Source organism: Hemiscyllium ocellatum, chromosome 1, assembly GCF_020745735.1.
Source record: "Hemiscyllium ocellatum isolate sHemOce1 chromosome 1, sHemOce1.pat.X.cur, whole genome shotgun sequence".
NCBI classification, from domain to species: Eukaryota; Metazoa; Chordata; class Chondrichthyes; order Orectolobiformes; family Hemiscylliidae; genus Hemiscyllium; species Hemiscyllium ocellatum.
This window is the reverse complement of record NC_083401.1, coordinates 108,602,460-108,630,188: the sequence shown is the minus strand read 5'-3', so window position 1 is coordinate 108,630,188 and position 27,729 is coordinate 108,602,460. Positions and strand designations below refer to the sequence as shown.

The following is a 27,729-nucleotide window of genomic DNA, read 5'->3' as shown; positions in this document are numbered from 1 at the left end:
AAAAAAAAACGAAGTCAACTGACATTATTAGATTACTTACAGTGTAGAAACAAGCCCTTCGGCCCAACAAGTCCATACCGACCCGCTGATGCGCAACCCACCCATACCCCTTCACCTAACACTACGGGCAATTTAGCACAGCCAATTCACCTGACCTGCACATCTTTGGACTGTGAGCAGAAACTGGAGCACGCAGACCCACGCAGACACGGGGAGAATGTGCAAACTCCACACAGTAAGTTGCCCGAGGCGGGAATTGAACCCGGGTTTCTGGCGCTGTGAAGCAGCAATGCTAACCACTGTGCCACTCTGCCACCCACAATTGCCTTTATGAACATGGACTCAAATCATTCCTCACCAGTGTTTAGAATATTTACAGAGATATTTATCAATGCTAGCTGCTTCACTATAACTCAGTACAGTTCATTCTGAGCACTGTTCATTGGGGTAAATGGTCCAAGTTATCAAAACAAAGACTCTTATCCGGCCACAGTTACATTAACATGTGCCAAGTTAGTTGATTTCATTGAGATATTAATAAGGAGTGCCACAGTTCCTAAAATAGCTCACCCCACAACTGGCGATAAACAAGCAATTGCTGTCCTGTTGCTGGCTCAACAATCCTTACCATCACAAATGGCAACTGATTGGCACAATTCACTCTCAACAAAGGAATGCAAGGACAAAGTTTAGTTGGTGGCCATGGCTACTGTACAATGCTTAGAAAGTTGATATTATGCAAGGACAAAGCTGATTGAACTGTTTGACATTGACATTAACTAAGCTTATGGAGTTGTATTGCTTGTACAATTTGAATTTCCTCAGGATAACATGGGGGAGCAGTTTAGCCTGAACATAGATTTGGTATCAGGACAAATTACAAACAAAGCTGTGTTCAGGAAGGTTTCTGCATGAGTATACTCTCACAATAAGGCAGCAACAGACTATTAGATTCAGCAATGAGTAATGAGCCAAATGTAGTTAAAAGCCTAATTGCTCAGCTCCTTCACTTTCGCACTCAGACAGTCCTCCTGACTCTTAGAAAAATTCTTGGCTCTCAGGAAGGTAAGTTAATTGTTTGGGACATAGATTAGCTTGATCAACATTAAGGAAGCTATGCATATCATTGGTGTGCATGAACCTTTGGATCTCCTACACTTTTTCTCCCTTCCTGCCCATTTGTTGTTTACGTTTTGAATTTTATGCTATGTTAGGGCCTTCAGATGCCTACAGGAATACAGTCATTTTCAGACTGTGGTGGAATTTCCAGTCTGTGAAAGCTTTGAGCTCATGCTTAATTCAGACCTGCATCGCTTGGTCATTTTTGTCAAACCAAAACACAGAGTGACTAAGTACCTTTTTGCAGATGCTTTTTGGGATCATCAGGAAGTATGGGAGCACTTTAACTCCTGGTGGGTGGATACTAAGAGTTTGATAGTCAAGCATTGACCAAGGAGGATCGCTTTTGGTGAAACTTTTGAGGCGTTCATGTTAATTTTCTATCAGCATTGCATATTTTGTCTTTATTCATTGGGGGCTCAGTCTAATGGAAAGGATAGATTGGAGAAGGCCATGATACATTTAGTAGATTTCAGTACCTGTCATGTGGACATTTCTAGTGCTTTGTTCAAACAATGATGTAGTTGAGCAAGGTCAGTGTTTTGACCATGAATGTTACCATAAGGGCTGTACTCATTTGACTGGTGGAATGTGGCTGATTATGCTCATGCTCAAGCCATTTTTCTTTGAATTGGAAGCCTTCATTGGGATTTGTTTTCCATAGATAGTTCTTATAAATCACAGCTTTCTGCAGATTTGCACACTTCAAAATTTTGGCACGGAATTCTCCAAGGGATCCAACAGTTTGTCACCCGTTGGGATATCAGCTAGTGATTTGTCAAATTTGATGTAGAATCTCTCCTTGGTCTCATCTATTGCTTTAGGTGTTGAAGCAGATGCATTGGTGTTAGTAGGATGCTGATTGTTCCTTTGGGGAAGCTAAGCACTCATGGCACCAGTTTATCCAACAGGAGGAAGTCACTGAAGTACAAGCCTGGTTCATTTTCAAAGCTCATCCTATGGAGGCATTTTTCTCCCTCTGGAAGGCCCTTCCTCAAAATGGCTTACCTCCCACCTTGCTCATTCTGTTGGCCTTATCCTCCCATCTTGCATTATTTAATCTGAAACTATGGATGTTTTAGGGACCCAGATATGATGGTGTTGCAGCATTTAGGTCCATCACTGCTGCATTTGTTTGGATATTCTAGGCCAAAAACCTCATACTTATATGACTGGAAGATGGTTCTATGTTATTAAATGGAGGATGGCTAATGTATACCAAAAGCAATGGGCTTTGACCCAATTAAAATGGGGTTCTGATTTGATTGAAGGCCAGTCTCAATTGTCAAACATGATTCTGGTGTTTCTTCACTTCCCCAATTCTGGGATGGCCCAGTTTCTCATACATATGCCTGCAACATGACCACAGCATGCCACATTACTGGATTCCAGTATCCAACTCTCCCTAATGACACTGAATATTTATGTAAGTATTCACATGTGGTGTCCAACAACTACAAAGGTTGTCCATTTAAGCAACTACAATGACTACAGGACGAGATAGAGATTTGCAACAACAATAGTCATGAACACGGTGAGCCTAATGGTCTCTCCCTCTGTTGTGAATGTTCTATATTCATCTACAGGTGAGCAGAGCTTAGTAGTTGAACTTCTTTTTGATAGCACACAAACAGTGTATATTATTTCAGATCAATTCATTCTATTCTTGCTCAGCCACTTCAGAGTCAGAGCCAACCATATTGCTGTAGTGCAGGAATCACATGTAGACCAGACAAAGTGAGGATGGCTGTTTTTCTTCCCCAAAGGGTATTAATGAATCGGAAGGGTTTTTATGACAATAGATCTTTGTTACCTGGTCACCATTGTGCAGACTGGCTTTCAACTCCAGCATTTATTACTCTTCTTCAGCGTAACTAACAAATTCCCTCCTACAACCTCCATCCCTCACCAGAATGGCATTGAGGACTCACTTTCTCAAATGAAAGCACAACAATCCCCATCCATCCACCATATTCCAAATGGTGGTGTTTGTTCTCTTTGGATTCAAATCACTACTTCCACATGAATATTTTATCAGAACTCGCACAGGTATGGCTGCCTTTCCTTAAGCTATGGTGTAACATTTATTCTCTTTATTCCATCTCTTTTTGCCCTGCACACTCAATTCTGATCATTTAATCTCTTCTGCTTTCAATCACACCAAGAGTTCCCCTTTGATCGTCCTGTCCAGTTTGTACCTGCTTAAGACCCATTACATCTCTAACTTTTTCTTCCAGTCTTACTCAAATACATATGGGTGGCACGGTGGCACAGTGGTTAGCACTGCTGCCTCATAGCGCCAGAGACCCGGGTTCAATTCCTGCCACAGAATGTGTGGAGTTCGCACATTCTCCCCATGTCTGCTTGGATTTCCTCCGGGTGCTCCGGTTTCCTCCCACAGTCCAAAGATGTGCAGGTGAGGTGAATTGGCCATGTTAAGTTGCCCTTAGTGTTAGGTGAAGGAGTAAACGTAGAGGAATGGGTCTGGGTGGGTTGCTCTTCAGAGGTTCGGTGTGGACTTGTTTGGCCGAAGGGCCTGTTTCCACGCTGTAAGTGATCTAATCTAGTATATCCTCATTACTGCTTAATGTACATGCGCAGTTTCCTGCTCTTGCACAGAACTGAAAGAGTACATCGACAGTGGTTTCAATTTCCCCCCTTTCTTCATCTTTCCCCTTTCTTGGCCTCTTTTATCCGCAGTTCCGAGGACAGCCTATTAACAAATGTCTTTGACTGTAAGTTACGTTGACTACACCTCCTCCCATTTCATTTTCTGGGGGATTCTTTTTCTTCCTAGTTTCAGCTCAGCCATCATTTCTTGTTCTGATGATGCCACACAAGTCCTTTCAATATGTCTTACTTTATGCATAAGCAAGGATTCTCTTTCAACATGATAGACAGCGGCTCTCAAATTGACTTATCACATTTCTCGTACACCTACTCTCCCTCCAAGAACCATGATTGAGTTCTCCTTGTCTGCACCTTCCATCCCAAGAACTTTCACATTCAATAGATCATCTTCCACCATTTCTACTATTTAATACACTGTATTGACTGCTCATCATGGTGTTTTTCCTCTACACAGGGAAGGCCCAGGGGGATTGGGTGGTTAATTAGTACATATTCAGATCAAAGGTCTGGGGAAGGTTATAGGTTTGGATCCAGCGATGACAGATGATAAAGCTGATTTTGATTATTAAAAAATGCCATAATTAAAAAGTAGCCTTCTGGTGAACATGTAGCCAGTGTCAAATGTGATTTAAAATCCATCTAGTCCACAAATACTCTTTAGGGAAGGAAATCTGCCATCCTCAATTGGTTTGACCTACCTATGACCCACAGTAATGTTGTTGTCTCTTAACTGCCTTCTGAAATTGCCTAGACAGCCAGCCAGCCAGCCAGCCAATCAGTGCAAATAACAATAACGGTAACAAATAACGGTCTTCCCAGTGACACCCATGCTTTGTCGAAGAAAAAGAGTAAACAATGAGTAAAGTCAAGCTTACAGCCATCTGTCATTTTAATTCTGTAGCTCAATTCCATGCTGATCTTTTGCCCTCTGCCTCCTACACAGTTCTACTGAAATTTCATGTAAGTTTACCAAACATTAACTCATCTTTAAGTCAGAGTATAGAAGGCTGCCTAACTGCAGTTCAGATTCACGGTCCGATTTTTGTGGACAGAAGTGTTCAGCAATAGTTATGCTAATCCTATTTGCTGCTTGCCTACACTTGTTTATTTGTTCTGTTTATCCCATCTCTTTTTGCCCTGCACACTCACTTTCGATCATTTAATCTCTTCTGCTTTCAATCACACCAAGAGTTCCCCTTTGATTGTCCTTCCCAGTTTGTACCTGCTTAAGACCCATTACATCTCTAACTTCATCAGCCCTAGCGAAAGTTGCTTGGCTTGAAAGGTTAAATTTGTTCCACTCTTCACAGATACACACATGTCTACCAATGTAAACTTTATCAGATGATTTGCCCTGCAATCTTTCAGTTGCATTTGCTGTGGTACCACTTACAGTAAAGGTAGAATTGTAACTACATCACTGAAAAAAAATCAACTCTTTGAAGATTAGTACAAAATTATGAAGTGGAATTTATTGTTTTACCTGGTGTCTGAAGAGTCTAGCATGGCTGCACACACATCAGGAAGCTGTGGCACTGGTCTGTTTCGAAGATCAGATGCTGTCACAGGAAATGAAGTAACCTGCTCCACGTTGCCCAGATGACCAACATACAAATCATTCTGCACCATTTCTCCTTGAAATTCAAAGAAGGGTGAGTCTGGCGGAGTGCCGCTTAAATGTTGCATTTCCGCAGAGGTGGAATGTTCCTTTGTTAAGTAAATATTTGAGGAATCAGCTGAAGCAGAAGGCAGTGGCATCCTATCGGGAGTGAACTTGAGAGGTGGGGTACCCTGGTGAAGGCGTGGTGGAACTGGTGGTCTGCTGTCCACATCACCTTGTGGGTCACAGAAATTAAAACAGGCTTCATCTGGCTCAAACGGATCTACTTTCAGGTTCTTACCAACTGGAAATTTCTGCTCTACTTCAACTCGTTGCATTTGAGAAGATGGGATTTTGTTTTTAGACTGAATACATCCATCAGTGCTTACTGGGTCTATACAGTCTGAACTAAAGTTGCCTTTAACAAAATTAGTTCTCAGCTTTGACGCAGGTTCGCTTCTGCCAGGTTCAATTTTAGGTGGGCTATGTAAACTTAACACCTGATTCTCACTCTCTAAGTCCGTGTCTCCAGTCTCAGGACTTTTAGATACAGTCATCGCATCTGCTTCTGGGAACACAGAGTTCAAATGTTTAAGTATTCTTTTACGATGTCCTGTTGGACCGATCCCAATCTGAAGAAGAATTTCATTGTTCATGTGTTGACAGTCCTCAACAGTGAAATAACCAGACTGCTTGAAGTGGTTAGTGTACTGCTCCAGATGAATACTGAACAACCAATCTGCGATATCGCCTCTACCCTCACTGGATGACAGCATTGTGCCGATTTCACTCTCATACCAGTCTTCAGGGTTTACAGTTCACATCCTCATTTTCTTTATCCCAATAGAAGTTCGATGCAGCCAGTGGATTTCTTAACAGAATTGGAGATCATTGAATGTGGAACTTACATTGTAGTCAGAAGTGATAGTCCTTCCTCCTCATGATGTCACATCAAACAGCACCCTTTTCTGAAGCAAAGCTAAAAGATTAGAAATGCAGGTTAATCAATTTATCACAAAAATGGAAATGCCATCATAGATCATATAGACCATTGAGTCTGCTCCCCATTTTGTTAGGCATGAGAGCTCATTTGTTTAATTAATTTCAAAGCACTACTCCTTTCTTCATGTTGCTTAGGCCCAAATATCAACATTTATTTTAAACTCTTCACTTGAATTAACATGTAATTGACTTTTGGGATAATGCATCCACATTCTCATCACTCCCCTCTGTAAGTTTTCTTTTAAAATCAGAGTTTGTTACAAACTGTATTATGTTAAGTTTTAAGGTTGTGTTATCTTCTGAATTCTCCCACAAACAAGAAAACCATTTGAAATCTATCCTTTGAAAGACTGATTTCAAATAAAGGAAGATAACATGATTTCTGTATTTTGAGAAGCACAGCTGGAGCAAATGAATGTGGTTTATGATTACCTCACAATCCTGGCAAATACAATTCCACTATGGCTTGTTCAAACTTGTCCTCCAATCTTGTTTAGATCCCAAGGAAATGGATGTGTTTTTTTTTAAAAGTAGAATGCTACACTTAAAAGTTTTTACATATTCTGTTGTTAACCCAAACCGGAAAATTCCACATGCCCTGACATTATCCAAGATTTGTAACATGACAGAATTTCAGCTGGAATACTCTCATTACTAGTTGAACTGACTAGGACAGAGCATGTGCGATAACATAACCAGCAAGTTAATGCCATAAACCCATGGATGTGCCTTACTTATAGTTACCGCTCTTTTTCTTCAATGCCCAGCAGCTCTTGTTTACTTATCCAGCTCTACATTTTCAAGTTACCAGTGATGCTTAGTGCTTGAACATATAGTTATAATAGCATGATGCTACTTCAGGCCCTGAAGTAATCCACATGTAAATGCAGGCAATAACAAGGATATAATTGGCATTTTCAGAGCTTTTGTGGCACGGCGGTAATGTCCCTACTTCTGATTCAGGAGGCCCCAGTTCATGTCCCACCTGTTCCTGACATAGTAACATCCCGAAACAGGTTGATCAAAAAATACCTAGAATTGGCATTTTTTAAAGTTTTATACAAATCAGGTACCTACTTCATGTGAGTAATTATGCATCTGATATTTTATTTGTAATATTTTGATGGTAATTAACCAACTGAAATATATGTTTATTCAATCAGTCTTATTCTCATTGTGCTTTAATATTTCAGTTGAACATCAATACATAAATAAATGAATGCTAAAAACAAAGTGCAAGTGGTCACTTATGAAAAACAGACAGCAATACAAGGAGTTATTTTAACATCGCTCTTCTCTATCACTCTTCCCAAATAATTAAGGATCTGGAATCTGAATTAAAGCAATGCTGGAATTAACAATATTCCTCTTCTTTTCAGATTCCTTCTGCACAGTATTTCTTAGCCTATAAAAAATGGAAATTAATCTATTATTAGTATGTAGCAACAAACTTACTTGGAGATACGATTAGCCATAAACTTGTGGCTGGAGTTTACTTTATTCTGCAAAAGAATGCTCAGTGTCACCTCAGGCTGGCGTCTTTAAGTGGTCATCTTAATACAAAATGGTATCATGTAATTGTGCGTTCTCTTTTGATATGTACTTCATTACCTGCTACATATTTGGTTTATCCAATTATCACTGCACTTCAAAGGCGACCAGAAAATAAACCTCATTCTTCTCATTTCTCTCTCCCTCCAATTAGGATACCAATTTTGTTTTGTCTGTGTCTGCCAGCATATTTATTTCTGCGTGTATTTGGAGAAGGGAATTAGGTTGTAAAGGTATTGAAGTTTTAACGAGTGGAGTTATTGGTTGTTAGTTCTGTGTGTTGATTTGTCTTTAGAACCTATTTACTTGTAATAAGCAGTCTTTGAGTCATAAAGATGTACAACACAGAAACAGACCCTTCGGTCCAACTCATCCATGCCGACCAGGTATCCCAACCCAATCTAATCCCATTTCCCAGCACTTAGCCACATCCCTCTAAACCCTTCCTATTTATATCCCCATCCAGATGTCTTTTAAATGTTGTAATTGTACCAGCCTCCACCAATTTCTCTGGCAGGAATACACACACCACTCTCTACGTGAAATGGTTGCCCCTTAGGTTCCGTTTATACCTTTTCCCACTCACGCTAAATCGATGCCCTTTAGTTCTGGACCCCCCACCTCAGGGAAAAGACTTTGTCTATTTATCCTATCCATGCCCCTCATGATTTTACAAACCCCTATAGAGGTCAGCTCCAGGGAAAACAGCCCCAGCCTGTTCAACTCTCCCTATAGCTCAAATCCTCCAACCATAGCAACATCCTCATAAATCTTTTCTGAACCCTTTCAATTTTCACAACAGCATTCCCATAGGAAGAAGACCAGAATTGTATGCAATATTCCAACAGTGGCCTGTACAGCCGCAACATGACCTCACAACTCCTGTACTCAATACTCTGACCAATAAAGAAAAGCATACCAAACACCTTCTTCACTATCCTATTCACCTGCGACTCTATTTTCAAGGAGCTATGAACTTGCACTCCAAGGTCTCTTTGTTCAGTAACAGTCCCTAGGACCTTACCATTAAGCGTATAAGTTCTGCTAAGATTTGCTTTCCAGAAATGCAGTATCTTGCATTTATCTAAATTAAACTCCATCTGCCACTTCTCAGCCCATCACCCATCTGATCAAGATGCCGTTGTAACCTGAGATTACCTTCTTCACGTCCATTACACCTCCAATTTTGGTGTCATCTGCAAACTATACCTCCTATATTCACATCCGATTCATTTATGTAAATGACAAAACTGGTGGACCCAGCACCGATCCTTGTGGCACTCGACATGTCACAGGCCTCCAGTCTGAAAAACAACCCTCCACCACCACCCTGTTTTCTACCTTTGAGCCAGTTCTGTATCTGAATGGCTAATTCTGCTTGTATTCCATGAGATCTAACCTTGCTAACCAGTCTTCCATGGGGAACCTTGTCGAACGTCTTACTGAAGTCCATATAGATCACATCCACTGCTCTTCCCTCACCAATTCTCTTTGTTACTTTTTCAAAAAACTCAATCAAGTTTGTGAGACATGACTTCCCACGCAAAAAGCCAAGTTGACTGTCCCTAATCAGTCCTTGCTTTTCCAGATATGTGTATATGCTGTCCCCTCAGGATTTTCTCCAGCATCTTGCCCACCACCGACATCAGGCTCACCAGTCTATAGTCCCCTAGCTTGTCCTTACCAACTTTCTTAAATAATGGCACCACATTAACCAACCTCCAGTATTCTGATGCCTCACCTGTGACTATCGATGATACAAATAGCAAAGAGAGGGGCCCAGCAATCATTTCCCTAGCTTCCCACAAAGTTCTAGGGTACACCTGTTAAAGATATTGGGGATTTATCCACTTTTATGTGTTTTAAGACATGCAGCATTTCCTCCTCTGTAATATGGACATTTTTCAAGATGTCACCATCTATTTTCCTACATTCTATATCTTCCACGTCCTTCTCCACAGACTCATTTAGGATCTCCGTCATCTCTTGTGGCTGCACACAAAGGCTGTCTTGCTGATCTTTGAGGGGCCCTATTCTCTCCCTAGTTACCCTTTTATCCTTAATGTATTTGTAAAAACCCTTTGGATTCTCCTTAACCCAATTTGCCAAAGCTACCTTGTCCTCCTTTTGCCCTCCTGATTTTCTCTTCGGTATACTCCTACTGCCTTTATACTCTTCTAAGAATTCACGTGATCGATCCTGTCTATGCTTAACATATGCTTCCTTCTTTTTCTGAACTAAACCCTCAATGTATTTAGTCCTCCAGCATTCCCACCAGCCTTTCCTTTCACCCTAATAGGAATATACTTTCTCTGGACTCTCGTTATCTCCTTTCTGAAGGCTTCCCATTTTCCAGCCGCCCTTTACCTGTGAATATCTGCACCCAATCAGCTTTTAAAAGTTCTTGTCTAATACCATCAAAAGTAGCTTCCTTCAATTTAGAACTTCAAATGTTAGAGCTGGTCTATCCTTTTCCATCACAATTTAAAAACTAATAGATTTATGGTCACTGGCCCCAAAGTGCTCCCTCACTGACACCTCAGTCACTTGCTCTGCTTTATTTCCCAAGGGGAGGTCAAGTTTTGCACCTTCTCTAGTAGGTACATCCACATACTGAATCAGAACATTTCCTGGTGCACACTTAAATTCCTCTCCATCTAAACCCTTAACACTGGGACTGGGGCAGTCCCAATCTATGTTTGGAAAGTTAAAATCCCCTACCATAACCACCCTATTATTTTTACTGATAACAGATCTCCTGACAAATTTGTTTCTCAATTTCTCATTGACTATTAGGGGCTCTATAATACAATCCCAATAAGGTGATCATCTCTTTCTTATTTCTCAGTTCTACACAAATAACTTCCCTGTATATACTTCCGGGAGTATCCTCCCTCAATACAGTGTAATGCTATCCCTTATCAAAAACGCCTCTTGCCCTCCTCTCTTGCCTCCCTTTCTATCCTTCCTGTATCATTTGTATTATGGAACATTAGGCTGCCAGTCCTGCCCATCCCTGAGCCATGTTTCTGTAATTGCCATGATATCCCAGTCCCATGTTGCTAACCATGCCCTGAGTTCATCTGCCTTCCCTGTTAGGCCCCTTGCATTGAAATAAATGCAGTTTAATTTATCAGTCCTACTTTGTTCTCTACTTTATCCCTGCCCGCCCTGTTTGGCTTGCCTTGGCTCTCAACTGCACCAGTCTTAGATTGATCTCTTTGATCTCTTTCCTCACTATCCCCCTCGGTAACCCCCACCCACCCTCAACGGTTTGAATCCTCCCGAGCAGCTCTAGCAAATCCCCCTGCCAGTATATTAGCCCCCTTCCAATTCAGGTGTAATCCATCCTTCTTGTAAAGGTCACTTCAGAAGAGATTCCAATGATCCAAAAATGTGAATCCTTCTCCCATACACCAGCTCCTCAGCCAGGCATTCATCTGCTCTATCCTCCTGTTCCTACCCTCACTAGCTCGCAGCACCTGGAGTAATCCAGATATTACTACTCTCAAGGATCTCCTTTTTAAATTCCTGCCTAACTTTCTGTATTGTCCCTTCATAATTCTCAACCTTTTCCCTTCCTATGTGTTTGGTTCAAATGTGTACAATGACTTCCTGCTGGTCCCTCTCAGTCAGAGTAATACAGCTCAGAACCACAAACTTTGGTCCAACTCATCCGTATCAACCAGACATCCCAATCTGACCTGGTTCTACTTACCCTCTAAACCTTCCTATTCATATATGCATCCAGATGTCTTTTAAACATCGTAATTGTACCAGCTTCTATCACTTCCTCCGACTCATTCTATACACGCACCACCTTTTGTGTGAAAAGGTTACCCCCTCAGGTCCCTTTTAAATCTTTTTCATATCACCCAAAACTTATGCCCTCTCCCAGCCAAGGAAAAAGACCTTGACTATTTACTCTATCCATGCCCCTCATGATTTTATAAGTCTCTATAAGGTCACCCCTCAGCATCCGACACTTCATGGAAAAAAGCTCCAGCCTATGCAGCCTCTCCCTTTAGCTCAAGTTCTCCAATCCAGGCAACATTCTTGTGAATCTTTTATGCACCCTCTCAAGTTTAACAACATACTTCCTGTAGCAGCGTCACCAGAATTGTACAAAGTATTCTAAAAGTGGCCTAACCAACCATGCTGCAACAATGACATCCCAACTCATGTACTCATGTACACAATCACTGAAGGCAAGCATACCAAATACTTTCTTCCCCACCCTGACTATGTGTAACTCCACTTTCAAGAAAATATGCCTTACCAAGAAAGGGTCTTACCATTAACTGTCTCAGTCCTACCCTGGTTTGCCTTACCAAAATACAACAACAAATTTAACTAAATTTGCTCCATCTGCCACACCTTGGCCCATTGGCCCATTTGATCAAGGTCCTGTTGTACTCCGAGATAATCTTCTTCACTATCTACTACACAACCTGGTTTGTTGTCACTAAGAATTAACTCGTACTGTGTACAGAAACCTGGTCCATGTCTTCTGTCGATTTGAATCTAAAAAGTCAGGTAAATTGGGAAATTTTGTATACTTTGAATGAATCTTTAACCTTTATGATGACCGTGGGAAAAGCAGGCCTGGATTTACATTGTGCCACCCAGTGAGATGCGACATCTGACAACATCATTCTGCTTCTTAGGATGACTTTGCAGTAGAGAGAAGCTTGATTTTATACTCCATAACTGACTCATTTTAAACATTTCTCTTCAGCTTACATCACCAACCAGTAAATGCAAAAAGCTCATGGAACTTCTTTGTGATTAAACTTGAGAGCATCGAGTTAAATGCTTTTACCACATTCTTTCTTTCATGACCAAAACCAGTCCGAAGCCCCCCTAAACAAGTCCTGAACGAGCATCTTATTCAAGTTTCTCTTTCCACCAAGAATAGCCCCCTCCCACACCCCTCCCTTTTGGTGCTCTGTGTCGTACATCTCTGAGAGTTTCAAAATTATTTGTCATAAACTAACTAAACACCCGACTCCTTCCTGCCCAACATGTGAACTGACATTGCTGAGGTTTCCCTTCCTCAGGCAATACTCCAGTCACTTGGAAAACCTCTGTCTGTCTTCGGCCTCTTTACAAAATCAAACTTTAATCCTCAATCCCGGCAAGCTACCAACTGTTCTCTGAATTCCCTTTTCCAGTGCAAGTTCATGTAAATGTTATTACTGCTGGAATCCATGCAATCGTTCCTGTAATTCCATATGGCAACCACTCCAGTTAGGTTTCTTTCCATGTCATGGCATTGACATAGTTTGAATAGCACATTACATCTCCTGTGACTAACCTTTATCTAAACTTTCACGTGGCTCTTCACACAATCCTCTATGAAAATTTTATTCCAAGTAATTTGGGTCAAGGAAAAGCTGGAATGAAGAGCTAGGCTAATGGTGACCGCTCTAAAAACTCATCTGGTTCACTTAACCACCTTTATGGATGGAATTCTGCCATCCTTACCTCATCTGGCCTACATGTGACTCCAGACTCACATCAATGTGGTTAATTCTTAATTGTTCTCTGAAATGGTCCTCGTAAGCCACTCAGTTCAGGTAGCAATCAGGGATGGAACTAATGCTGGCCCAGCCAGGGACATCCACATTGGCCCTAAACCACTTGGTTATCAAATCGATGGACCATTTCCACAAATTTAAAATCCCTAATAAGAAGTCAAGGGTTTTTCTTTTATTTCCCCCACCTCTTCTGTACCTCCTGTCAAAACTTCTCTTTCTGCTCCTGCATTATCAACCCTACTTACCTCAAGGAGACCTTCCTAGCCCCTTCCATTTTATTATTTCAATGTTACACTTAGACAAAATCATCACAAGGTAAGGATCAGATCCACATGTAGACAGACAACACTAAGTTCTACCTATCCACTGATTCACCCAATCCCCAATCGTCAAAATTCTAGACCTGAATGAGCCACAATTTCTTACACAGAAAAAAACTAATCAATCATAGAATTCCTACAGTGTGGAAACAGGCCATTCAGTCCAACAAGTCTACACCAGCCCTCTGAAGATCCTCCCACCCAAACATATCCCCCTACCCTATCCTTGTAACCCTACATTTCCCATGGCTAATACACCTAACTTACACATCCCTGAACCCGATGGGCAATTTAGCATGGCCAGTCTACCTAACCTGCACATTTTGGACTGAAAGAGATTACTGGAGCACGGCAGAAACCCACACAGATACGGGGAGAATATTTAAACTCCACAAAGACAGTCACCCAAGGTTGGAATCAAACCCAGGTCTCTGGTGCTGTGAGGCAGCAGTGCTAACCACTGAGCCACCATGCTGCCCACTTAAGAAACCCTGATATTTTCACAGACTGCACGCTCCCTCTCGCAATGACACTCAAACTACCCTGTTCACCATCTTGCAATCTTGATACTCTGGCTTCCTATTTGCCTCAGTATTGAGCTTCTGACCCTATATCCTCTATATCACAAAACTGCCACTTCCACTCTGTAACACCACCCATCTCTGCCCTTACATCAATCCATCAGCTAGAATCTTCATCCATGTCTTTATTACTTCAACTATTTTAACGCTATCTTGGTTAGCCTATGATGGATAGGTTAGCCACTCTCCTATCCATCATAATCTTTAGCTTATCTAAAAGTCTACAATCTATATCCAACACCCAGTCCAGCTCACAGTTACCATTATATTCTTGAACCTATATAGGCTTCTTGTCCCTAAAATGTCACAAATCTAAAGTCTCTGTTAAGGAACTTATAACATTTTCCCTGCTCCCCCGCTAAAGCCATACAACCCTTGGGAGAACAGTGCACATCACCACCCAACCTCTGAGTCCAAATTTTTCAAATTTCTCAATCTGTTAGAACACAATGCTGAAGCTATCATTCCTTCCCCAAAACATTTTTAGCCTCTGGAACAGCTTCTCCTCCTTCATGATCGCCCTTAAATCCTCACCTTTCAGCAAGGTTTAGTCAATCTTGTAAATAAGTTTTGAGAGGATTTGTAGCTCAGGTTGAGGTTCTAGATGTAAGTTTGGTCGCTGAGCTGGAAGGTTCATTTTCGAATGTTTGACCCACTCTCACTAGTATCTTTACATATGGATGAGGAAGGACACCACTTCGACTGAGACAACACACTGTGTGGAGTTTGCACGTTCTCCCCATGTCTGCGTGGGTTTCCTCCGGGTGCTCCGGTTTCCTCCCACAGTCCAAAGATGTGCAGGTCAGGTGAATTGGCCATGCTAAATTGCCCATAGTGTTAGGTAAGGGGTAAATGTAGGGGTATGGGCGGGTTGCGCTTCGGCGGGTTGGTGTGGACTTGTTGGGCCAAAGGGCCTGTTTCCACACAGTAAGTAATCTAAAAACACATCCATCCGAGGATACGCCAAACAAAGACACGCACGAGAATTCCTAGAAGCATGGCACTCCAACTGGAATTCTACCAACAAACACATTGACTTGGATCCCATTTACTCCACCCTGAGAAAAAGAACCGGAAATGACATCACCAACCCAAGGAAACCTGAACACATAAATAAAATGCAGAACATACCACCAGCGCTTGACCGGAGGCTCACTGATGATGTTACCTTGTATGGTGACGAAGCATCTGAAAATGAATCTTCCAGATCAGTGAGCAAACTTACATCCAGGATCTTATTAATGTTTTGACCTTTATGGTTGGTACCCACTCTGCTGAAATGGCCTGGACAGATCTTGTGTGTGTTGCAGGTACTACGTAAATCCAAGCTGTTAACTGGAGCATTTTATTGTGGTGCCCTTTAAAGGCATAAAATAGGAACATCGGCTGAGAATTTATAAACATTATCGTATATTTATTACTGCTGCTATTTAATGTTCACTTTAGCAAGTCGGAGTTAATGTAAGGATAATAAACTACACATGCAAACACTTCAAATAACAACCAGTTCAGTAAGTGCTAAAGTACAAAATTCAACAACTTCTGGAGAAGGTTCAGAGAAAGGAAATTTTATTTTTATTCATTTCCTGTTGAAGGTTTGTTTTCTTCACAAATAACTTGCCAATTTTTCAGATGTCTAAATATTACTGCATTTCTAATGACACATATTTTAAAACTTCATTCCCCTAATATTCTCATTAACAAACTCACAATAATGTCAATTAATGCTCGGCGATAGTTTGGATTTCCAGCTACCTTCCAGTAACATCAATCTCAAAATAAAGGTATCAGAGTTTTTGAATATGTGGAAATGATATCATCGCAGAAGCAGTGAAATGCATGTGGATTCAATCCTATCTTATGATCAGCGTGTTTATACACTTCACAAGGTATACGCTTAGGTGGTCACAGCTAATTAACATCTCAGTCAAAAAATAACCCAGAGGACATTGCTACCAGACGTGAGTACAAGCATAAGTGTCATCTAAACTGTTAGTCTGGGAATCTGACTTGTATAAAAATGCTTTAGTGGACAAGACCAAAAAATGGTCACATAGTTTCATGTTCTGTTTGGCACCTTTGGGCAAACTGAAAATGCTTGCTTGACAGACCAATCTCATTGGAACAGAGGCAAAATGAACAGAGTAGAAGAAGTCTTGTCCCAGGTCTGGAAAATGCCTGCATGGCTATATGTCAAGCCAACGATTTTGTACTTGACTAACGCCCATATCCTATCCCAGCCTGCACACTATGGGCAATTTAGCATGGCCAATCCATCTAACGCACACATCTTTGGACTGTGGGAGGAAACCGGAGCACCCAGAGAAAACCAGCACAGTCAAGGGGAAGACGTGCAAACTCCACACACAGTCACCAGAGGGTGGAATTGAACCCAAATTCCTGATGCTGTGAGGCAGCAGTGCTAACGACTTAGCCACTGTGCCACCCTAAAATTATTGATATATCTAGAATTTTTGAAATGGTGTACAGGATTGTGTCACATGCTCCAAATCAATTATCTGGATTATTTAAACTGTTGAATTCTCCAAATACCATTAATATAATTTTACATAACAACCTGCAAAAAAAAGTCTCACACCAGCTAACTTTGTATACCACCCATTAGTGTAGTACACAGGCGGAGAAAATTGCCCTACGCGTCCTCAGCATTGACTCTGAAGCCCATGGACTCTCAGTATCAGATCAAATAGGACCAAGGAAATCAGCAGATTATCACCTACTGTCCATCTGTCATCCCAGAGAGTAGGCATACCAACAATAATCAAAAAGTCAAAGGGGCTTTGGGTGTTGAGGGGGTGTGATGAGAAAGGAGTTTGATCTTCCATTCCAAAATCTAAAAACAGAGAGATAGAGAGTAGCTTTGAAATGAAATGGAGAGGAAACTTGGGGATTGGAGGTTAAGAAGAGCAGGCTAGAGAATGTAGTAAGGGGATGGGAGGGAGAAGGTACATACAGCAACATTTTCTGCAAAGCTGGAAGCTGCAGGAGCTATTGGGACAGACCACTAAGGAAGAAGCAAATCAACAAAATGGGCCAGTGAAACCCAGGTCTTTAACTGTGGGTAAACAGTGCAATCATGTTTGAATGGTGGAACAAAGAGTCTAAGATTGGGTGTGGCAGAATGAAACACCACTTCATGAGCTGCAGGGTATTGACAATAGATGCCTAATCACAAAACATTAAATAGAGAACTGAAATATTATTTGGACAGGAAAAGGTCAAATATTTGAAAACCAGTAACACAAAATAATCTTGGGACAAATTAATTGTAGACCAGCCTCCTTTTCTGTCACAATTTCTAACATTTTATCAACTCTGAACCTAAGCCGCAGACATATTTAGAAGTGTTGATGACAGGACAGGTCTCTTGGGAGAAGTGCACTGGGTCTGCCTTTTTTGTCATCTCTCAGTTTGATTTAGGTCAGTCTATGCAATCAAACTGGCTGGAACAAAGTCAAAAAGAAGACTGGCTCTGACAGAGGTTGCTGGTCAGAGCCATCATCTTCACATGGAACTGAAGATCAAACCAGAGTTCAAGGTGATAATGAGAGAGACCAGATCCTCTAAAGGCACATCAAAAGAGGCGTCCTGCCCCACTTGGTTCCTATTAGTTACAAGGTGCATATCAACAGATCATATTACTTACGTATGGATGAGCATCCAAATTCCTATATATAAAATCGCTCCCCTCCCCTCAACTAGCTCATAGATCATCTTCCAAATTTCTCATACAAAAGATGCTGTTGTAAAACCACTGACAAAGAAACTCAACAGCAGGGCACCTAATCTTTGCGTGGTGAGTGCATTACTATTTGCAGTTAAAATATGATCAGCATGTCACATCTTTTAAAGCTTCAGGGATGCTTTGAAGAAGAGTTTCCTTAGTTCTGTTATGAAGATGTAGGTATGCCTTTAAGAGAGTTAAAAACAGCAGAACTACCGGACCCAGCACCATGTGTACTGAAAAGTGGTAACAATGTAACACTGGGTCAAACCACTCGATTAGTTTGTTGCTTGGAAACAAAAACAACATTCAAATTTGGCCAATCAGTTTAAATTATACCCAAAACACATCAAACTCCAAGCAAGTTTGAATGAAGTATATTGACAACCTTAAAAGCCAATGACACTATCCTATGCTCTGGAGTATAAGACTGGGGAAAATTTAACAATTGAGGGGAGAACTGCTAAACATAGCATATACCAGACTGCTTGAAAAAAAATCTCTCTTAAAAGTCCCTTTTCAATCTGTAACCTGTAATGCAAAAATTCTAACAAGGAGAAAAGACACAGGAAGATCCGAAGGCAAGAACCAACAGCTGCCTGGTTTTGAGATAAGAAGTGTTGTTTTGTAAATCTTAATTGGGAGTTTTATTGGACTAGTATTATAGAAGGGAAGGTAACAGATAAGTTAGAGTAAGGAATGGTAAATAGTGATTAGTTAGTTATTCTCTGTTATACTTCAAGAAGTAAAGTTGTTAAAATTTACTTTAAATAGCTCTTAGCCACTCGATTCTTATATATTACTGCACGGGGTAAATCATTTCGGTGTTGCTGGTTTTAAATTAAGGAGGAGGGTTTACCCTGTGTCATAACAGCTCTAAATCCCAACAGCTCCAGAAAATCAACAACATCCAGCTAAGCAGGCAGGTTTTCCAACCTTCGCTATGACATCACAAGTAAGCTTGTGATCCTTCTCTACACCAGATCTAGTGACTGGGTCGTTGCCTTGAGGCATGATGAGCAAAATCAAACTACATATTCAAGTTAATTGATTGAGAAAATGGAAATTTTAAATTTATACAAGTTATACAATTTAATTCCTGACTTTTAAAAATCCATTTTTTGTTAAATATGATCATATTGGATATGAACTGAAATGATTAACGCCAAAAATGTTAGCCACCTGATATTGAATACAAATGAGCATTAGTTTGGTGGGTTCATTGTTACTTTCAGTTTCAAAATTTGACAGCGCTGGCTGAAATGGAAAATCTGTTTCCTGCTTTTGCATAGATTAAATTTGTTGCTATGTGAGCCAGTGACATCTGTTCAAAACTTTCAGTCACTTCTATACTTCTTTGACCCTATAGAAGCAGAATTAGAAACTCTATCAAACTGGGTTGAGAAACCAATGTGACAAACTGCAGAAGATTAATAAATAAAATCAAATTTAAAATTGTAGCCAGGACTCAAGCAGGGGCATTATCCATGGTAACTCGATTCTCCCAGTTGATATTCATTGACTGCTTTAACCCTTTTTCACTTCTGGGCGTCATTAGGCACTCACTCCTTCATGACTCGTGTTGCTGGCACCTGTTCTAAGGTAGCCAGTCATTCACTGATCAATATTAAGTTCCATCTGCAGCTTTCTAAACCACCCATTTGACTTGTTCTGATCCCCTCATACAACTACCAATCCCAAACTTGTCAACTGGATATATAACAGCGAATCCTTAAGACATATTCCACATATTCACTAATGAGTCATAGAAACATCAAAGTCCAAGAACGATATTTGTTCCAAATTAAAGGCAAGTCCATTTGTCATTGGATCTAACAATAGCAAAATAATGCACTCATATGAAATATGAACATATGGAAATGTGAAACCCAAAAAAAAATTGGAGGTACTCAACATCTCATCATTAGTGGAGGCAGGAAGTTAGCTTTTCAAGCCATTGAGACTTTGACAGGATGGGAAAGGTTAGAGAAGGACATTAGAATTAAACATTATGAGAGCTTTCCATCATAATCTACCATTGTGTTACGTATATTTCCTACATAGGTTATGATTTCAACAGATCTCGCAACACAACACTGGGCAAGCAAGAAGTATAATGGATCAGCTGCAGAAGAACTGTATTCAACCAAGAAAACGTAACTTTAAGCCTGGCATATCCCCCATTATCATCAACCCAGGGGCTCATCCTTTGGTCAAAGAGTGCAGAACGGCTTGCAAGCACATGGTATATCTAAAAATAATGTGCCAATCTAGTGAAGTTAAAAGACCAGACTACCTGCATTCAAAACAGCAAAAGCAACATATGACAGATATAATCAAATGATCCCACAACTAACTAATCAGTTCTGTCCTTCAGTCCTGCCACACACAGTCAGTCAGTGACAGTGCCATGGTGATGTTGTTAGTAATTCAGAAAACCAGACTAATGCTCTCAGGATACTGGCTCAAATTCCACCACATTATCTGGTGCAATTTAAATTCAGGTAATAAATCTGGGATGGAAATCTAGTGTCTGTAATGGGTGACCATGAACCTGCCACCAGTTATTCTACTAGCCCATCAGGTTCAGTAATATCCTTCAGGGAAGGAAATCCTTATCTGCTCTGGCCCATGTGATTCCAGGTCCATAGTAATTTAGAAGACTTTAACGGCCCTTTGAAATGATCCAGCAAGCCAAAGAAGTTCAAGGGCTATGAGAGAATGCCAATAAATGCGAGTGTAGTGAGTGACATCCACACCTTATGCAGAATAAAGAAAAGCAATACATATAATTTGAATGATAGTCAACAATTAAGCAATATACTGGAGGAAGAGGTGCCATAAATAGTCCCATCCTTAACAACAGGGGAGCTCAGCACATCAGTATAAAAGACAAGGCTGAAGCATCTTAAACAACCGACAGTGAAAAGTGTCATGAGGAACATTCACTTCAGCCACACCGCGAAAGTTCCCCAGCATCACAAATCTTCAGCCAAGTCAACTCACTTCATTTGGTATCAAAAAACCAAAACCAAAATCAAGATACTGTAAAAACTAGAGCCCTGACAGTGTTCTGGTAATGGTACTGAAGATCTATACTCCAGAACTACCCATGACTCTAGGAAAGCTGTTCCAGTCCAGTGACAACATTAGAATGCATCCAGAAATGTAGAAAACTATCAAGGTATGCCCTCACCACAAAAAAAACAAGAGACAATCTATTCTTGATCATCAGCAAAGAGAAGAAAGGCATCATTGACAGTGTTATCAAACAGCACTTGATAACAATAACCTGCTCACTGACACTTAATTTGGGTTTCACCAGGGTCCCTAAGCTCCTGACTTCATTATTGTCTTGGTCTGCACACGTACAAAAGATCTGAATTTCAGCAGTGACATATGAGACCAATGATATCAATGCAGCATTCAAAGAAGCATGGTATCAAGGAGCCTTAGCAAAACTGAAGTCAATGGGAATTAGGGGGATTACCTAGAACTAAGCAAAATGCTTGTAATAGTTAGAGGTCAATTACCTTAGCTGAAGATCACTACTGAAGTTCCTCAGGGTAGTGTCCTAGGCCCAACGGCAAATAAAGGACCTTCCTTCCATTAAGAAAAGGTCAGAAGTGGGATGTCCGTTGATGATTGCACAATGTTCAGCACCTCAGATACTGAAGTAGCCCATGTCCATATGCAACACTTGAAGGTGAGCGAGTGCCTTCACTCCACCCCACCACAGGAGTGTACACAGGTTCTACCTCAGACTTTCTTTATTAAAACGTCCCAAGCAATTTAAGTTACAGCACAGTTGCCAAGCTGACAACACAGTTTGAAGGGCATTTTATCAACAATTCACTTGCATTTTGGTATCTTCTCTATTGCAAAAGAGGAGTAAAGAATGATCTGATTTGATTTGATTTATTATTACCACATGCACTGAGATATAGTGAAAGAATTGGTTTGTGTGCCATCCAGACAAATCATACCATGCTTGTGAATGAGAACAAATGCACAAAGCTGTTCAGTGTCAGTTTTAGCTAACATTTAAAATGACCAATCCTGATAATGAATATTACAGTTAAAAGATCTACATTACAATACAGCACCCAACAGTGACATTTTAAAAATGTTTCATTTCCCTATCATTACACTCCAGACTCCTCAGCAAGCCTTTCATGCCTTTTGCAAAGTCTCCAACCTGGCCTCATTTTGATGGGCTTTTTCGACCCTGCACCATAAGACAAAAGGGCACGCAAGGGAACATTTGATTTTTGTCCTCCATTGAAAATAGGGAACACATTATTCACAGGACCCGGTCTGTGTTTTGCATGTTAGATATTTCTAACCCACAAATCAGTAAGAGAAAAATTGCCAGGATCCTGGAGGAATACTGGATTTCCTCCAAAGAACAAGACTGAATAGTGCAGGGTAGCAACATGGATAATGATAACCAGAACATGGCAGGAAGGAACAGAGCATATAAACAGAACAATGCACCAGCAAATGAAATCAGAGCAGAAAAAAAAGCACAAAAAGACAGACAGAAGGGATTTTTGTTGTCTGAATCCACGTAACATTCATAACAAGCTAGATCAAACAATAATCCATTACTTGCAGTTACTCTTTTATATGACAGCCATTACAGAGATATGACTGCAAAGTGATCAAGGCTGAGAACTGAATGGTCAAGTGTATTTGACAGCTTGGAAGCACATTAAGGTAGCAGGAGTTTGGGTGGCTATATTATTAAAGGATGAGATCAAGACAGCAATGTGAAATAATCTTCAGAGGATCAAATAGTAGGATTAGTTGAAGAGGAATAAAACATAGCAAAGAAGGATGTTACACTTTGAAGTGGTTTGTGTACCCACTGACAGTAACTACACTGTGGGACAGAGTAGGAATGAAGGAATCATTGAGGACAGTCAGAAAGATATAGCAATAATGGTACATGCGTATATTGAACTGTAAAAGTAGCCTTGGCCAAGTTTATAGAGTATTTTTGGAACAATTCTTTCTCAGAACAATCCATTCTGGATGCAATCTGGGAACAGGCTGTTTTCGACCCAGTTCTGTATAATGGGAAGAATTCATTAGAATCCTCATAGAGAAGAATCCTCAAAGTAAGAGTGGTCATACCATGAAGATTTTCACATTCAGTTTGAGGAGGAGAAATCTGGTCCTATAAGCGAGATCTTTCAAACTCAAATGATGGCAGTCATTAGGGTATCAAACTGAAAGCAAAGATATACAATTCTGCAAAGACTACTGGTTGTCCAGAAGATTGAACACATTTTAGAAACTAAAGGATAACAAAATGAACAGTAAGGAGGACATTGTAGCATGAGAGGAACCCACTCAAAAAAGGAACAGATTGTGAAAGCTTCTGTAAGTATGTGAAAAGTTAAAAAATACCTAAAATATGTTGTTTCGAGCCTTTAAGTAGGTGAGATTGATGATTTAAAAATGAGAAGTAAGGCATTGACAGAGACCATGAGTAAATATTTTGTAACTGGCACAGTGGGTCAGTGGTTAGCACTCCGGCGTCACAGCACCAGGGACCCAGGTTCGAAGTTACCCTTGGATGACTGTGTAGAATTTGCACATTCTCCCCATGTCAGCATGGGTTTCCTCCAGATGCTCTGGTTTCCTCCCACTGTCGAAAGATATGCAGCCTAAGTGGATTGGCCAAGCTAAATTACCCATAATGCCCAGGTTGTGTGGATTAGCCATGGAAAATACAGGGATACAGGGATAGGGTGGGGTCTGGGTGGGTTCTTCGGAGGGTTGGTGTGGACTTGATGGGTTGAATGGCCTTCTTCCACATGGCAGGGATTCTATTCTATGAACCGGGTTTCCTCATAGAAAATACAAAAAATTATTCCAACAATAGGGCAAAAAAAAAGAGAGGGAGGAAACTACCAAAAAATGTACAAGGAATGCTCAGTGGACGAAACAACAACAAGTCCCCTAGATCTGATAGCTTACTTACTGCAGTCTTAAAGGAAACATCTGCGGAGACATTGACTGTAATAGTTTTAATTTTTCCAAAATTCCCTAGATCTTAGAATGGGGTTCCAGGAAATTGGAAAACTTTACACGTAACATGCTATTTTTGGAAAGAACCAGAAAGCAGGAAAGCAGGGACACAGCCTCTTGATTTTGCTTGTTATCCACATATTCTAAGTTCTGCATACTGATTCAGTTAAAGTCAGAAGCCAATCCCACAGCCACTATTACAGAGATCCATATCTCTCTTGAAAGAGCATAATATTCTGGCTCCAATTCCTCCAAATTGCATACCTATCCTTTTGTTCAAAGACGATATATAGACCAGACTGATGCCTACTGCCCACAAACTGGTGTCTGAGGTTTTTGGGGGGATCACTATGAATCTAGATTAAGACATTTCTCATAAAGGTAAAGAATATTATTACAAAAATTTCAAATGCTGAAATTGTTATTACATTGGGGAAATGTAAAGTAATAGGGGTAGGAGAATGGGTCTGGGTGGGATAGTCTTCAGATGGTCAGTGTGGACTTGTGGACCAAATGGCCTATTTCCACACTGTAGGGTTTCTATGATTCTATAGGCCAGTTTGTCTAACATCTATCAAATGCTGGAATTCATAAAGGAGAAACTAAGAACAGGGCATTTCGCAAATCATAGCACAATCAGAAAGAGTTAGCATGGTGATCGAAGGGAAACCGATTAATTAATTAAACTTCTTTAAAGATGTAATAAATAAGGCAGATAAAGGGGTACAAGTAGTTGTAGCATATTTAGTTTTCAAATTAGGTGCCGCCCAACAATGTATGAGATAGTTCCGGGGGCGGGGTGATATATTAGCACAGATAAAAGATTGACTAATTAACAAGAACGAGGGTTGGGATAAGCTAATCACTTTCAAGTTAGCAAACTGTCACCAGTTAAGAGTGTGTTATGCTTGAAGTTACTTGCTGGAACTCATCCCACTATTCCCAGACTCATCACACGAGTTAAAGACTTTATAGAAATAAGCAAATTTACCCAATTTACCTGTTTTTTTAAGGCCCTAATTGACCAAAAGTATGGACCAGCTTTCTATACTTAACTACACATATATAGATTCTAGCTACAGATAAACCATATGGACCATTGGCATATAACTCAATTCGTTAAAACGTTAACTACCTTTACACATACATTGGAAGTAAAAGGAATTGGGGTTATGAGTGGAGTGAAAAATGGGAAAGTAGTTCATTGGTCTGTATTCACAGGAACTGTTGAGATGGATCTTACACTAATAAGAACACTGCTCCCCAGCCTTCCTTCACCAGATGTTTTCACTGGTTTACAAAAGGCACAGTGCTCTCATTCTCACTTAAGAAAGGTCACTGACTGATTGATAGTTGGTGTAATCTATGATTTAATTAAAGGAAAGATGAACTGGTTTCCTTCAGGCTTAAGGTAGCTTTTGCTGCAGGGAACAGAGACAGCTCCTGAGTTGGTGCAGTTCTGAAGGATTCTCGCTAACTTGTTCACAGCCCCAAGCTGTTCAACTACCTGAGAACTCACCACATTGTTACTGACAATCATACGGTTATTCTCATTAATGATTGGTCTGTGACCTATTGGCCAATCAGCTACTCATTGCTGTCTGAATCTCCATTTCTGTACATCCCTGAGCTCCAGCTCATCTCCAAACCAAACTATGTGTACAGGTACAGTACTTTATTGGTCAGAGTATTGAGTACAGGAGTTGGGAGGTCATGTTGCGGCTGTACAGGACACTGGTTAGGCCACTCTTGGAATATAGTGTTCAATTCTGGTATCCTTCCTATAGGAAGGATGTTGAGAAACTTGAAAGGATTCAGAAAAGTTTTAGAAGAACATTGCCAGGATTGGAGGATTTGAGCTATAGGGAGAAGCTGAATAAGCTAGGGCTGTTTTCCATGGAGCGTCAGAGGCTGAGGGCTGACGTTATACGAGGTTTATAAAAGCATGAGGGGCATGGATAGGATAAATAGACAAGGTCTTTTCCCTGGGGTGTGGAGTCCAGAGCTAGAGGGTATAGGTTTAGGGTGAAAGGGGAAAAATATAAAAGGGAACTAAGGGACAACTTTTTCACACAAAGGGTGGTGTGTGTATGGAATGAGCTGCCAAAGGAAGTGGTGGAGGCTGGTACATTTAAAACATTTAAAAGGCATGCGGATGGTTACATGAATAGGAAGGGTTTGGAGGGATATGGACCGGGTGCTGGCATGTGGGACCAGATTAGGTTAAGATATCTGGTCAGCATGGACGAGTTGGACAAAGAGTCTGTTTCCGTGCAGCACATCTAATACTCTACAACATTCAGTTGCTAAGAAGGCTTTATTTCAAGGTGAATTCCTGAAATGAAGGGATTATCTTATGAAGTAACATTAAACAAGTTAGTCCTATCCTGATTGGACCTTCAAAAGAACAAGAAGAGATCCTATTAAAAATTCGGATTCTGAGCTATCTCGACAGGGAAGATTCTAATAGAACATCTTCTCTTAATGGAAATTTTGAACTAAATGGCACTATTTCAAAATAAGGACTCAACAATTTAAGATAGGGATGAGGAGGAATTTCATTTCTCAGAGGGTCATTAGTCTTTGAAATCCTCAAGGGCAGTGGAAGCCATGTCATATTCAAGGCCAAGCTAACAGATGTTTGATAAACAATGGGGATTAGGGGTTTGGGGGCACAGGCATGAAAATGAATTTGAGGCCACATTCTGATCAGCTATGATATTATCGAATAGCAGAGTTGGCCTACTGGTCCTGCCTGCCTCAGCTCCTGTTTATTATGATCTTAATTGTAGCAATTCACTCTGCAAAAGCTTCCAAAAATTCAGGCAAAAATTCAGCTCTCTATCTTCCAGAGCTTATCCATTGTCCTCTTGCCTGGTTTTCATGAAAAACAAATCTGATCCTGGTTCTTTTCATACAAATTCAAACTAAATCTCTCACCTGGTCTTTAGTATTTCATGGTCTGTTCCTCCACAAATTGGCCATGCAATTGAATTCATTCAATTAAAGTGTAAATCGATAAGAATTAATTTTATCAGGCTAGTTTTTATCTGGATTAAATGACAGAATAATGGATCACTGCCAATTTCTGAAGTGGAATAACATGATTTGAAAGAGGATGTATGAGGCTATGTGCAAATCAATAGGGGAACTGACACAAACTGCAGAGGTGAAAACAATGTTGCTCTTGCTTAGGTTAGGTCAAAGCCCAATCAGTTCTTGCAAGTCAACAGAAAGCATACTGTGTTCACATCTTATACACTTAAGAGATCCTCCTCCTCTGCATCCATGTAGCCATTCATGCAATGTTCAGGGCAATAAAAGACTCTCCAACAATGGTACAAATGCTTACAAACATTGTGATCAATACAACAATCTTTCTGAAATAGTGTGTAAATGTCAGCGGATACAGTTGGTGCTAATGGTTGTCAATGAGGCATCAATGCATTCTGGTGCAGATCACCATCAATGATCATTGCTAAATTCACAGCACAGTCCCACCAGTGTTATTCATCACCAATTTGATCTTTGTATCCGCTTAAAGCATCTAATATTTTTGACTTCCAAAGACCATCAATGGAGTGAAGTACTTAAGATGCTG

At 40.5% G+C, this 27,729-nt stretch overlaps 1 protein-coding gene across 3 annotated transcripts in view; it reads right to left on the bottom strand.

Moving 5' to 3' along the window:
• The window catches only part of arap2 (ArfGAP with RhoGAP domain, ankyrin repeat and PH domain 2), a 309,350-nt gene that overhangs the window by 253,785 nt on the left and 27,836 nt on the right, over nucleotides 1-27,729 (bottom strand). For all 3 annotated transcript variants that reach the window (XM_060825023.1, XM_060825033.1, XM_060825042.1), the window contains exon 2: nucleotides 5,234-6,329. In XM_060825023.1, the coding sequence (XP_060681006.1) occupies nucleotides 5,234-6,126 (893 nt within the window). In that variant the 5' untranslated portion in view covers nucleotides 6,127-6,329. The remainder of the gene's footprint in view (nucleotides 1-5,233; nucleotides 6,330-27,729) is intronic.